The following is a 14,532-nucleotide window of genomic DNA, read 5'->3' on the forward strand; positions in this document are numbered from 1 at the left end:
TGTTTGCGCTCGCCTTACTTTAGAGTGTACTTCGCCGGGAACGAGGTCGTGCATTTTTATTCCACCGGAAAAATGAATGTTTGCGATACGGGGCTGCGTAAACAAGATATACCTACGCCGATCGAACGATTAAATGGAACAGCGTTGTTTTTCTTTCCAGAGGACAATCGCATCCGCGAATTTCATGCACAGTGTTTGCAGTTTTCTGACGGTCCGTCGAATGCGTCTTATTGGCCATGGACTTTCAATTGCTCCGTTTTAATTCTATTAATTCGGGCGCGTGAACAGTCAGCAACGAGGAGCTCATTCAAACGTAACTGCAAAATAAAAACCTACCGCATTAATTGTTAAGACACAAAAGCCACTCGGAAGCTTTCTTCATTCTCTAATTATTATAATATGTGTTGTACGATATTTTTTCTCCTGTTTCAAATGGCGACTTTTTGTAAATGAAATACACACAGAAATGTGTATGTTAAGCACCATCAACGCGTGCTCTCGATTATTCGGTTCCATTGATTCAATGTTACTCTTCAGTGCTCGGATCAAACAGTCGATTAAAATCGATCAAAAGCCATCGTCTCCCTAAAGAATCGAGCACACTTGGTGCGTGCCGAAGCTGCTGTAATTATTTACCCGGAATCCTCGATAAAGGTTAATTTGTGTTCAATTTCTGCGCACCCGGCCCATTCTCACGCGGCGGGGGTATAATATCGGCGAACAGTTTAGAAGCAAAATGAAATTACGATCGGGGATATAATTTGTTTATCGCCCGTGGAATTAACAGTTTATTACAGACATGTTCGCTCGCTGTACTTCGATAATTCGCCGGGCTTGTTGCGTCTCGCCTTTTCTTTTCTAAGGCCAGCTGGTTCAAATGAAATTTCGCTGCCGTAAAGGGAAACAGCGCAACGCGGAAGCGGGATATTATTAAAAGATACGGCCCTGCCGGTGACAAATTCCACGTTTCCCCGGGCTAAGTCGAACGGAATCCACGATATTTCACCGCAACGAGCTCGTTCCGTTTGAACGATCGTTTATTCCGGATACATCGCGAACCTGTCCGAAACTAAAACAAGAAATCCCATTGTGGCGAATGTTTGAGCATTGGTCCGAGGAAATAATCGAGCGTCGAAGTTCTCGACGAAACAATACACCGGGACCGAAACGGTAAAAAGATGAATGCTTTCCCCGGCTTTCCTCGTCCCTCCAAGCGAAAATCTTTTACCGCGCCAATTTCTTTTCATCTCCTCACGTGGTAACGCTTTGTGCGATTCACCCAGAATGAAATATTGAAGAGCGCAATCGTTCCATTATCGAGTCGTGAATCCGTGCATCAGGTTTCGCATTAAATCTACGACAATGGTAAACGGGCACGCACGAAGACCTGTTTTCAATTTACGGTCTTCTGGATCTCTATGGAAACGGGAAATGACTTTGTGTCTTGATTACGAAGTTCTCGAAGTTATTGAGAAGCTTTACGGACACATAGGACCTAGGCTTTTCTGGATTTGCGCAGGAAGTTAAAGCCGTGGGGATCTTGAACGGTTCTGTTCTTGCTCGATAAAGGTCTTACGAACTCTCCAAATTCTTTACACGGAGTCTAATAATAAAGCGTTTTAGTTACTTTTTTAAATCGTTTCTTCTTATTTATTTATTTATTTATTCAAACGTTCAGAATAAATCCAATAGTACAATTAGTTTCAGCGACGAGTTCTTTCAAGTAAACGAATGTATCTGTTGTGCTGAAGAGACCAAATAACATGGTCTAAGTGACACAGTACGTGTGAATTATATAACGTTTTGAACGTGAAAATATTGTCATAATTCTTAAAAAAACGAAAATTATCTTCATGGCTCTAGTTGAAGCGTTGACATTATTAATGGTATGGTTAACGCGTGACAGCCGGTTGTTATGAAAATGGCCAAGGTAGCGTTCAGTTTGCACGATATTGAGAGCTTACTACGTTCGCTGTCTTTGTAATTTTTAAGTTTTTCAAAGTGTTTAAATAAAATTAAAAATAAAATTAGATCATTTAAGATTCAGATCAGAATTATCCTATTCGTCAGACACGTTGATTACAAACTGGGCTCTAGAATTAACGGGAGGGGTTCGCGCAAAATACCATTTTGAATGAGATGTTCCAGCCGAGTTTCCGCAGAGCTCGATCGATTACCGTCGATCAGCGGTTTCCTCTCGACTGACAGCTCGAATAGATCATTCCAAATCATAAATACTCTGGAAAGTCTTCTGCCATTCGACTCAATCGACGTTCTCGGGTGATATAGTTTCTCTATCAACGCCCACACAAAATAATATTCGTGTTCCGCAGGTCGAAATATTGCTGCTCGAGTTTCTTTTTACATCCCATTTGCGATCGAGGCGACCCACCGCTGTCATACGACCCTGAATACCTTGCCCCTTGACGAGATTATCGCTCCGTGACCTCGAATATAGATCGGTGTCGTTAGGGCTTCCGAGCGAAACGACAGCTTCGCAAGTCTTTATCGCGGGTCGTACGAGAGTAATGAAAAAATTGCCGTAGAATTTCTGAGTTGTCGACGTAAGCAACGTGGAAACGATTGTCTTCGAGAGCATTGGATTGGTAGTTAATGGTTTAGAAAAAGTCCTGGTCAAGAATTTAAAAATCGACGATCCGTCGAGGGACTTCGAGGATGCCAAAAATAGATCTTTGAAAATCATTCGGATTGAATAAATTAAATTCTTCCATTGAGGGAGAGTTTCTTGACGTCTTTAATAGAGACGTCGTCTTGACGCAGCGTGGAAAGCACAAAATTTAATTTAACGATTTGTAGAAAACAAATTAATGTACGATAGCTTCTATATATGTGACAGTTTCATTGGATAACAATGCAATTATTCGAAACCTACATGAAGTTAATTAAAAGATTTGCAGAAAACTACTAAATGTTCGAAAGTTTCGACATTGGAATTCTTAATTTTGGATAACATTTTATCTTAAAAATTGACTATATGTAGATTGCGGATTTTATGCATTTCTAAACACAACCAATAGGCGAAACATAGAATAGTGAAAACAATTAAAAAATCTAAAAATGTTGACATACTAATTACAATTTATTAAAATTATTTAAGAGATAAACAAAATTGTACTTGGCTTCTATGTGTTGAAATTAATACAAACAATTTTTATTTTGCGTAAATATTCTCAGTCTAATCACTAGATTTCGATGTAAAATTCGACATTTCTATAAAGATCTATTCGTTATGATTTGTTAATTCGGTTTTAATTCTGATCCGATTTTATTGCAAAGCACAGAGGAAACCATTACATGAACAGAACACGAGGGTCAAGGTTGCGGTTTCAAGTAGCCTGGCGAATTATCGGTTTTCCATTTGCGATCCGCTGCAGAAAAAGATTGCATATCACCTGTGCTAAATTGCACAACAAAAATTATCGATGCAAAAAGTCAGAGCAACTAGCGACCTCTATAAGTCTGTTGATCTCAACAATTTCTTCTCAGATTGTTAGTTAAAGTACAGATCACATTTTATCGTTGTACACGTGACGCAAAAAGATCACTGCAACGTGCTCGTATTATACGTTGTCTGACTCGCTTAATACTTTAATTGTCATGCAAGCAATTTAAAAACCTTTATAAAATTGAAGTATTTTATTTAATGAAATGGAAATCGAAAAGTTAAATTTTATAACATCGATTACAGTTCAAGCATCCTTATGTTATGAGAGACTTAATTAAATTTGGTAGACGTAATAAATGGAGGTAAAAATACGAGTTATTACGAAGCAGAACTGGAATTCATTCGTTTATTGGCTCGATCGCCTCGCGCAGCAGAGGTTCGTCTCTCATTGGTCAGTATTTCTTGTGAATAACTCTTTAAAAATACTTCTTAGGCATCCCCTATTTCCGGATTGTTATACATTTTTGGGACACCCTGTAAATGGATGACAATTAAAATTCTTAAAATCGTCCTAAACGAAAAATGCTAAGTAACACCCCCCAAAGTGAACAATAAGGTTAACCTTCCTCATGAAAAAATGTACATAAAGAGACTATAACTTCCTTAAAAAATTACGACTGTCACGCTATAATATACTCGGAGATCGAACAGTCTCTTAGCTAAACGGTCCGTTCTACGAAATCCGTATCATTCCCACCGGGATATCGAGTCCTGTATCACTGTCACCTCGAAGCCAAAGATACCGTTGGGTTATCGGAAGAGGATATCACTGGCATAAGCGATCGCGCTTTGTTTACCCTGATCCCCAATTTGCTCGCGGCCCGGCGGCGCGGCATTTTCGGAGACAGTTTAGCCCGTAGCCGATGAAAACTTACCGGCTGATAGCCTTCGAGGCTTGTTGACTCGAACGGCCCCCGATTTTACGATCGGCGGCCTTGTCATGGATCCCGATCGGCTGATCCTCGAATTCAGATCGCATCTAGGAACCGCGTGGGATGAAATCGTTTCGGCAAGAACACGCGCCGCGGTTCGCACTCTTATCGGCTATCGCTGCCGTCATTCTGAAGAAAGTGTAATAAAGTTGACGAACGATGACATTGTCACTTTTTCCCCCTTACTCCCTTTCGCTTTCACTTTTCTTAGCGTTTATCCCATCGACCGATAATCCCGACGATGCAGTCCCTTGTGTCAATTGTTCTCGGATCTATCGTGTTTTATTGCTCGGACGATTTATAAATTTTCGAGATTTTCAAGAGTATCTTCAACAAATTTTCGTATACAGGGCGGCTTAATATCATGTTACTTCCAAAAAAACGAGGGGTTCCTGAGGCCATTCGAAGCAACCTTTTCCTTAGCGTAATGTAAATGTAGCTTCGTTTACGAGTTACCGAATTCTTAATTTAATAATTAAATTAACAATTGTATACGAATTATCGAAATTAAAATAATTTCCTATTATTGGCGAGAAATAAACATAACTGGTTTCTAATGTTTACTGAATTCCGAGATACCACGAATGCATAAAGTTTCGCAGGCGATTGCGAACGATCGCTCCGCGAAAGTTGTAAATTACCATACAGATTGTCCTGCAAATACAGGCTGTAATGTTCGGGTTTCAAAGGCGCTCTCGATGATACAAAATGTGCTTGGTTAATTTGTGGTTGTTGTCCAATGGATTTTATGCAAAGGGGGAGCGGAACAAGGGATTCCTTCGTCAGATGGACCCGCATTATGTTCTTAAAAAGGATCATTTATGAAAACAGAGGAACAGTTGCACGGCAATCTCTATAACCTGTTGATTTAAAAGTTCGTCAGCAGCCGCGGAATGAAACTTCCAGTGCGAACAATTTTATATTCTTTCACATTCATATGATTTAGTCTGGAGCACGCGTTGCGGTATAATATTGTTTGCGAAAGAGCACCGAGTTGTGTGGATAATCCAATTACTGGTGACACAGTTCCCGGAAATTAATTGTAGGAAGCAGAAAGGACTACTTTCGCGTTCGGAAATTCGAATGGCTAATTCTGCAGCATCTTCTTCACCTTCGATGCGGCAGAAACTTGTGACATGAAAGCGCTCTAAGCGACTTAGATGATCAAACGATAAATCAGATTTAATTAACGCGCCAGGTGTCACCCACGCCTTTAATTAAAATCGGAATCGCGAAGAATGTTGCCGAGCCACCGGTGGCAAAATTTATTAATTAACCGGCGATAAAAGCGGTAACGAAACGTTCCGACGCGGCGCCAACTGGAAAACCGCGTGTTTCACTGTTAATTGAATAAGGGAACGATATCCGTTTCGGCCACAGAATCCGTAATTGTAAGCAACTCGTATCAAATAAAAGTATTCAGAACGCACGAGAATTAACGCGACCGATTTTCCCATCCCGTGTTTTTCGACAGTTTGTTTAAACCGTCAAAGACAAGCGAGAAAATTCATTCTGAATATATATATTGTGCCCCAGGGAATAATAAAACATTATTTCATCAGATATTCCGTGAAAATTGTGTATCGCCTGCCGCAATGCCCGTTATTTATCTTCGTTGTATTGCATGTTATTCATTAGGTTACGAATGTTAGTGGTAGCTGATAGATTACGTTATTCGCGGTCTAAACTCACATCGCGGATACGAGTTTGACGTCAATCGTCGGCCTACTCGTCATTCTAATGGGTCCCGATGGCTCGTTCCGAAGTGCAGATTTTAATCTTTAAATCAATACATTTCAGTCTTGATAGCCAATGCGTTTCATGCATCACGAAGCTCGTTATAATTCCAATTTCTTTCCACAAATCGCGAAATATCTCAGTCTGCATAGAGAGTCATGGCCTAACTACAATTATAATCACAAGTCAACGTTCATAATTACTATACGGGGTAGTTACTACTTTGTTGGCATTCACCCAACCGACTGTCAACTGTGGAAATTATTTTTGATGTGAAATGTCGGTGCAACAAAACAAAATCGACTCTGCTAAGAATGGTACGAATACTTTTTTGAACTGTTATTACGTGCAGTGTAAAATCAATATATTTTTGTTACTAGTTAATCAATTTTGTTATAATTTGGTATGAATGAACTTTATACGTGTGTTTATTAAAAATCAGAAGTTTATTGCAAAATTTTACATGAATCCCTTGATTTCGACAGATTTCTCTTATATGCAATGAGGGAAGGAATACTTATGGGACTGACTGTATATCGAGTCGCAGGCAGTCGTCTTCAGCGAGGTAGAAAGTTCGGAATCGAGAGCAGAAACATCGTCGAAGGAAGAAGCGATAGAAAAAATAGAAGGGGTGGAAACGAAAGGATGATTAACCAGGAATAGTCCCCGGGAATTAGGGGCCGAGGTAAGAAAACAGGCTCGTTTCCGGCGCGCGATTGTCCGGCAACGTCCGAAGCAACAATCCTCGACTTAATGACTTGTCACGCGGCTGACGTCGAGGGCCCGGCAAATTGCGATATAAACGTCCCCTCGATTTGCTCGGGACAAACACGCGCGGGACATGGAGAAACTTCCGCAAAACCTCGCCTTTAAGTTCGCCCACGAAGAACTTGAGCAGAGCGACGTCACGCCGGTCGGACGGATGTCGTTCCTCGCCGGACGCAGTGCGAATCTTGGAAGAAAGGTGAGATATTTGTTCGTGGAACCGGTATCCGCCAAAATTCATATTAGCTGTCTTAACCCCTTGCACTACGATTCCTTTCGCGCTGCGTTAATCAGCACGTATTTGTCGTTAATATTTTTAATAATAAAATCTGACAATTTTTGTTTCTCTCATTGTTTTATGTACTTTTGTTTCTAGATTTTGATAACAGAAGAATTTATCTTTATTTCGATGTAGAAGAAATTAGTAATGTTCATATCTAGTAGGTCTTGCATGAAATCTGTATCACGAATCTGACTCGTTATTATAGTGCAAGGGGTTAATCGTAATCGTTAATCGTTGTTCACGTCTGTCATAATCGCATAAAATCTTCAATCCAGTATAATGGTAAAAGATCGTAACAGTCATATTGATCTCCGATGAGAAATTGCTGTTCTATAATACATAACCTAAAATACTATACATAACCTAAAGTGACATTAAAGTTGAACAATTTTTCATCCGCTTTGTGCTTTTACCCGAACACCCGATCGTCAGGTACACGATTCAATGTCGCCTAATCGAACTACGAACACGGAATGCTATGTGGCAGTGTATCGTGTGCTAGAACGAAAAAAAAACCGGACAGATGATAGTAATATCGCGGACAGGATCGTTAATCAATATTGATTTATTCGGTGAATTTTGCGTTCTGTTTGCGTTCCATGAATGAGAATTTATTTCTAGGAAACCGGCGCGAAAAGAAATAACGAGCGCGTGAACAAAGGAATAATGTGATTGCTGAATGCAACATCAAGTGATATAACGAGAATAAAAAAAACTGGGAAGCCATCAGATTCGTTTTGCTATTACCTTCAATTTGCCTTTGGCGTTGCTGCCGGTAAGCTGCTACGAAACAATATTTCCGTCATCATTAACGATATTAAAAAATAGAATTATACGGTTAGTATCATACTATTATTTTACAATAGTTTGTAGAGAGCATATTGTATGGTTCGAAGGGATACATAGTGGAAATAATTCTTTTTAAAAGTCATATCTGTCAAGATTTCGAGATCATCGATATTCTTCTTAAATGAGATCACACGTTTCTATCATTATATCGTGATAGCTAAGGTCAAGATAAATTCAATGACCTATAGTAATATAACGTTGGCCTAACCTTGGGTCAGAGAAAAGAAGCACAGTGTTGAGATCGTGGCTACGCTAAACAGTTGCAACGATCAGCCCGTGAACTTCGTTTCAGTAATTAGATTAATAGGGTAATAAGCTAATGGAGTTTGATGACAGTGTCTCTTGATGAAGGGAATGGTAGAGTCTTCGACAGATAAAAATGTGAAATTAAATGGATGTTTTCGTTTCTTCCTTTTTTGATAATACAAGTAGACGCGAAAATCCGATAATAGAGATAGCAACGATGTAATATTAAAATGTCCTTACAGCGTTACAATGTACTTTTTTTCTATTTTTTTTTCAGTGCGTCCCCGAGGGTTTAAATATTCTATTCGTCGACCACGACGACGCGAAGTTTCCTGGAAGCCTACGAAGTCGTCGAAGGGTAACGATACCATTCTTCTGTTTCGCGGCGTCATCGTACGGTCTCGCGCCTTTGTCGATAGCCGGCTGTTTCGAAAATTCGACGCGAAACCGTGGGTCGTTTGTCTGTTTTTTCTACCATGAAGTTCGCGGGAAAATGAGGGACAACCTAGCTCGAACTTCGAGCCAGTCCTCCTTTTATAGCTTCGAGGAGCGTCGAACCAGGTGATTTACGACAGTTTCGTGTTCCGCGGCGTCTCTAACGGTTGCTATCGATTAGTTCGAGGCTTCGAGTCCTCTGCTTAGATTCCGATCTGACGAGCTTTCTTATCTTTATAGGCTTCCGGTGAACCGCTGCTGAATGCTCAGGTTTTTTTACCAGTTTTTCGACGACCGGGGCCGGAAGTCGGAGGACTCCCGAGACCTCCACCATTTTGGTACTGTTGCGAAGAAGTAAGGAGGAATTTGACGAGACTTCAGCTGTTATTTAATATTCCAAATGAAGAATTGAAGGGAGTACGATATCTTGTGGTTTCACATTAAAATCATAAAAGAGAGGTCATGGAGGGAACACGATGGTAATAACAAATTTGCAATCTCCAAAAGTCATGCAATAATATTTCTAGTCACTAATACTATTAATTAGGACTTAATATTATATTATAATCTTAATGCAAACGCTAAAGCTGTAAACGAAACAGTGAAGGCGACTGTGACATTTTGGAATAACATGGCAATGCTTCCTCGTGATTATCAACTAAAAACGAGCTACTAAAACAATAACGTGTGTAATAAAAAGATCGATTTAAATGAACAATGTAAATAACGGATGTGAACAAATGTGTCTCTTAGAATTTCGCCAACGTCGTTACCACGAGTATCGCTGTACCATGAAGACGTCATTGACGTGTTCGATATTGTTTTGCTTAGTGGTTCTGATAAAGTCCACGACCCCGCTGGGTATCGCTTCTGTCCACAATAGATTGCATTATTTCATGGTAGCCGCCGGTCCTTCTATAGACCAAGCAACGGAGAACCTGAAGAGGATCCTAAATTTCATCAACGAGTCTCCAGAGTTCCGTCCTCTAACACTATCAGTGGTCTTGCCGAGGTTTCATTCGAGCTTCGTCGATTCCCTGGTCGAACACGTCAACGAGAGCTCGATGAAGGCCTTCAAGGTCAGGTCTCAGGATCTGTCTCTGGCGGTTACTTTGTTGAATCGATCGCAGCTCACGTGGATCATCTTCGCGAGAGATCTATACAACCTCTACTCGTACATCTATTGGCAGCCGGGATTATGGAAGACTAGCAATCAGTACCTGATCATTATTCCGAATAGAAAAGTCTCGCTGGACTGGAGAGGTTTCTTGAGAAAGCTGTGGACGAAGCACAGGGTCTACAAAACCGTGATCGTGTCTTTGCATGATAACTTTCGGTGTCTTGTTGGGTTTAAGCCATTCCAGATCAACGGGGAAAAGTTTGGAGACATTAGAAAGCTGTGTTTTCAATCTGTCGCGGCGAAAGGCTCGGAAGAGGTCTTTGATGTGACCTCAAATGATCCTGAAGAGGATCGCGCGACGATGTTGAAGCCTATCGAACCACGAGAGGAGATATTAAACCAAAATACTCACTTGTTCGAAATCTTTCATAACTTGAACAACTATCCTATAAACATAATAGTCTTTGAGTCCCTGCTGTCAGGGTTCAACTACGATGACCAGCATCGGCTGAAACTGTCCAGGGTAGATGGAGATGTGGTTTATGCCCTCGAGAACGCCCTAAGATGTAAATTTCGCGTGACCTTCATGCGGAAGGTCGACTTCTATATGAACGATCCTTTCGACAAGTCCCTGAATGAGATCGAGAACGGAAACGTGGAGATGGTGATCACCGGGTTCTTCGTCAAGCAGTACACCAAGCGCACGCAGTTCCAGTTCACGCCTTCTATGTACGAGGACAAGCTGTGCTTCCTGTCGCCTGATTCTGGCCTGGTGCCCAAAGCCTACATGCCATTTATGCCCTTCGAGAAGGATCTGTGGGCCGTGCTGCTAATATACAACGTCATAGTCACTTTGCTATGGTGTTTCTTCAAGGGTGTTAGCCCGATGTATCGTCCGACAGACGTGACAGGGCAGGTTCGGACGAGTTATCCCTGTGACAAGTCTGGAAGACATATGGATAAGGTGACAAATGGCTTGGCGATGACTTTGAAGTCTAGAAGAGGGCCACCGGAAGTGCCAGAGCCGATGTTGAAGTTCTTCAAGTTCGTCGAACTACTTTGCTATCCTTTTCCGAAAGAAGAGACCTCTGCGCAAAGATCCCTGCTCGCCGGCACACTATTCTTCGGACTCATAGTGAACGGCGTCTATCAAAGCGGTCTGGTTTCCAGCTTGAGTAAACCCTTCCATTATCCCCAGCTGCGTACGCTGGAGGACGTGATAGACTCTGGAAAAATACTGATCACCAAATACGCGAATCTGAAGACAGTCTTTTTGGACGACACGCCAGTCGGCATGAAGCTCGAACAGAGAATCAACGTGATCACCACGCGGAAACAGACCAAAGCTTTGGTCGCGTTCGATGATAAAATCGCTATTACCAGGTACTACAGTATGTTGCTCGGCGATTATGCGTACTACGACAAGGATGGCAACCCGCTGATATACGTGGTCGACGAGTGTCCCATGAATTATCGCGTGTCCTATGTCCTGCGGTCACCATCGCCTTATGCAGAACGAGTGAACTTCGTCTTGCTGAGGCTAAACGAGGCTGGGATCCCTGCCATCTCGCTCCAGAAGACGTTGTTCAAGCTGACCATCGTGAAGATGAGGAGGAAGCTGAATAACGAGAAGAGGAAGATCATACTTACCCTGCACCATTACTCGCTCACGTTTCTGCTGCTGTTTGTTGGATTGGTCTGCTCTGGTGTCATCTTCTTCGTGGAAATCTATATGGCTGGACGAGCTAGATCTGGGTGACTATTTTTCATAGCGAACTTAAGGGAGGTTGAGGACTTCTAGTTGTTTTTGGTCGGGGGAAAATTTTATGAATTGATTATTCAATTATGAGATTTAACATTTTATAGACAGGGCTGCGTGTAAGAATTAAAAATTTGATTATGTAACAGAATTATAAAAGAACATGCGAATAGTGTTATGTTGTCATTACTGAAAATTATTTGTATCATTAATAAAACGATATATAATAATATATCGAAATAATATTATCAATATTATTATTATTAATATTGAAGTAATTTTTCTACTTTGTCAGTTACTCCAACCAACTGATATTTTCGCCAAAAGATTTCTACACATTATCTAGCCTTTCATATAATTCAAACAATTTTAATTCGACGAGTTTCCACTTCAAAGAGTTAATTCGAATTGGTAAAGCAATCTTATACACTGCAAGGTGCAAATCCTCTGCGAAAAAATTATACAGAATAATCGCTTTAAAGCTCCATTCTTTCATCATCAAAACCGACATGGTTTACCGTGGCAGGATATTCCGTACGTCATAAAAAGAAATATCTTTTATTATGGCCATAAAAGCTTCGAGAATTTTGCTGTCGGAATACGAACAGCTGAACGAAGATGGCCAATCTTAATATTTCAACGTACGCCGTTTCGCAGCTCTCGCTCGTATTTAAGTATAGAGAATTCGGAGATAGCGAACGAAAACTTTGCTCGAGTTTTAGGAAAGCATTAACATATTTCACGGATATCCGAATTGCGGTCTCGTAAGTTGCTGCATCGCTGCTTTAATTCACAGATACATAAAACTTTCAGATGATTATGTCTAGGAGGTTGGGCTCGAAGAAACTTCCGAGTTACCTTGTCCATTAAGGAATTAACAACTTGTTGTGCTCGTAAGCTGCGACTGCATTTATTACTGAAAATAAACGGCCCAGAAAGCATTGCCATCTTGAGAATGTCTGAACACAAATCCATTTTGCTCCATCCATTTAGTTAATAGAAATGAATAAACATTTAGTGGAAGATATTTATCTTGCTCAATTGACGGAAAAATTAATTTTATATGTTAAAAGTTTCATTTCAGTTATGTTTGATACAAGTTAAAATACAGATTATATCATCAAAATAAATACAACAAATATACCAGTGAACAATACATTGTTACCTATTTTGATGCGTTTTAAACAGATTCAATTCATCTACTGGTCACATAACATTTCTCTTCGTTTCCTCCACCTACGACATCATTAAAATCAGAGGAGCGTGGGAAGCAGTTTCGTATTCAAAAAGTAGAGCTTGAGTAAATAAAATATTGATTGCCCCGACACAAACGAAATGAATCGTTAAAAAGGTCAGTCATCCGCCATCTCAAAGCCTAAACGACGGGAATCCGTCACCCTTCCCTCCTTAATTAGGCTCTTCGTGTCGTATTCGACGCTTTGAGAACGCAACAGCTGCTTATCGTTTCCATCGACGCCCACGCGTCGCTTTTTTCACGACAACGGATCGTCGAAATCGTGTTCTCGCGTCTTCCAGTTTTCTTTTTTTCATGTAGGTGGATGGACGATCTTGTTTATTGTTAACGCGACCCGGCGATGTAGAAAAATATCTTGTCGAATAATCGATTCGTGGGAATCGTCAGGTACGATTATCCGGCACGTGTTGTCGGAACTACGACTCCCATTGCCCAGCATAGTTAACGCAGTTCTCACCGCGGTTCGTGAACCATTAATTACCTGTTTCATTATACGGAACACTTGTAACTTATTGCGCGCATTATGCAAACTCCGCTCTTTACGATGTCATGAATTTCGTACGCGATACGTCATTAACCGTGCTCTCCGAGCATAAATAATTTTCGCTGGTGCGGCGCCAATTATCAGTGACCAATGGGCTCTGTCGAAAAATATCTGCGTTATTTATTAACCGTTGATTAAATGAGCGAGGGAACATACGTGTTTTATTGTCGTCCGTAAAAATTAGGAATATGAAACAATTGATAGTTTATGTCTTGTGTATGAAGATCTGATGTTTTATCTTTAACTTGTGTTGATCCATTGCGATCGATATGATCTTTCTGATCGTAACTGTTTCTTAGAAGAAAAAAATGATTTATATTTATGACAAAAGAACAGAATTTTTGTTCGGACTTGAAACTTCAATTACTATTGGAAAATTTCACCATTAAAGTATCGCAAACAGTTAAGCAAGTAAGCTGGTAATAAATCAAAAAATTACAACTTATGGGAGACAAAAATAGAGTAACAAAAATATAGTAAAACTTGACGTGTGGAAAATTTAAAAAGGAACATGGAGTAAAAAGTGAAACTGTTATTTACTAAAAATATTAAGGAAATAATATTTTCATAAGCGTAGCCAATATCGTTGTTCGATGTTACAATGATTAAAATTGCTCAACAATAATTCGAAGATTCTATTGTTGCGACAATAGCGCCGCGAGATGAAACGAAGTGGACGCAGCGATGTGAAATTCGTGGAATTCGAGACGTTTCGTCGTTGAGAAATTCGCGGAGTTTACAGTTGTTTAGCCATTCGATAACAGCTGGCAACGCAGTCGAATGAGATTGTTGATTAGGAGACGCTGTTAAACGAATTAATTATGCGAGTTCGTCGCGCAGCCGAAGGTGTAGGCCCGCCTCGGCAGATACGGGATTCGCGGCACGTACCTCATTTCTCCGTAGCCGGGGCTTTTTGTAAGCACGATTAAGTTGTAGCTGCCGCTGTTACGGAAGTGCTCCTCTATCAGCCCCGCCTATTGTTCTCCGGAAAGCTGACGCACGGAATCCGCTCGAATAAATCGCGCCCCCCCCCCCCCCCCCCCCCCCAACCAACCGCCCCCCCCCCCCCCCCGCCCCCCTCTAATCAACCGGAATCTTCTTTTCCGAACCGACTCGGTCGCTTAAATAATTTCCATCACGA

At 40.9% G+C, this 14,532-nt stretch overlaps 1 protein-coding gene across 1 annotated transcript; it reads left to right on the forward strand.

Annotated features, from left to right (window-relative positions):
* The first annotated feature begins 9,504 nt into the window (after nt 1-9,504).
* Nucleotides 9,505-11,612, forward strand: LOC144469004 (uncharacterized). The gene has a single exon (XM_078178845.1). It carries the CDS (start codon nt 9,505-9,507, stop codon nt 11,590-11,592), a length of 2,088 nt encoding a protein of 695 aa, XP_078034971.1. The 3' UTR covers nt 11,593-11,612.
* The last annotated feature ends 2,920 nt before the right edge of the window (nt 11,613-14,532 follow it).

The sequence above is a fragment of the Augochlora pura genome, chromosome 4, assembly GCF_028453695.1.
Source record: "Augochlora pura isolate Apur16 chromosome 4, APUR_v2.2.1, whole genome shotgun sequence".
Lineage (NCBI taxonomy): Eukaryota > Metazoa > Arthropoda > Insecta > Hymenoptera > Halictidae > Augochlora > Augochlora pura.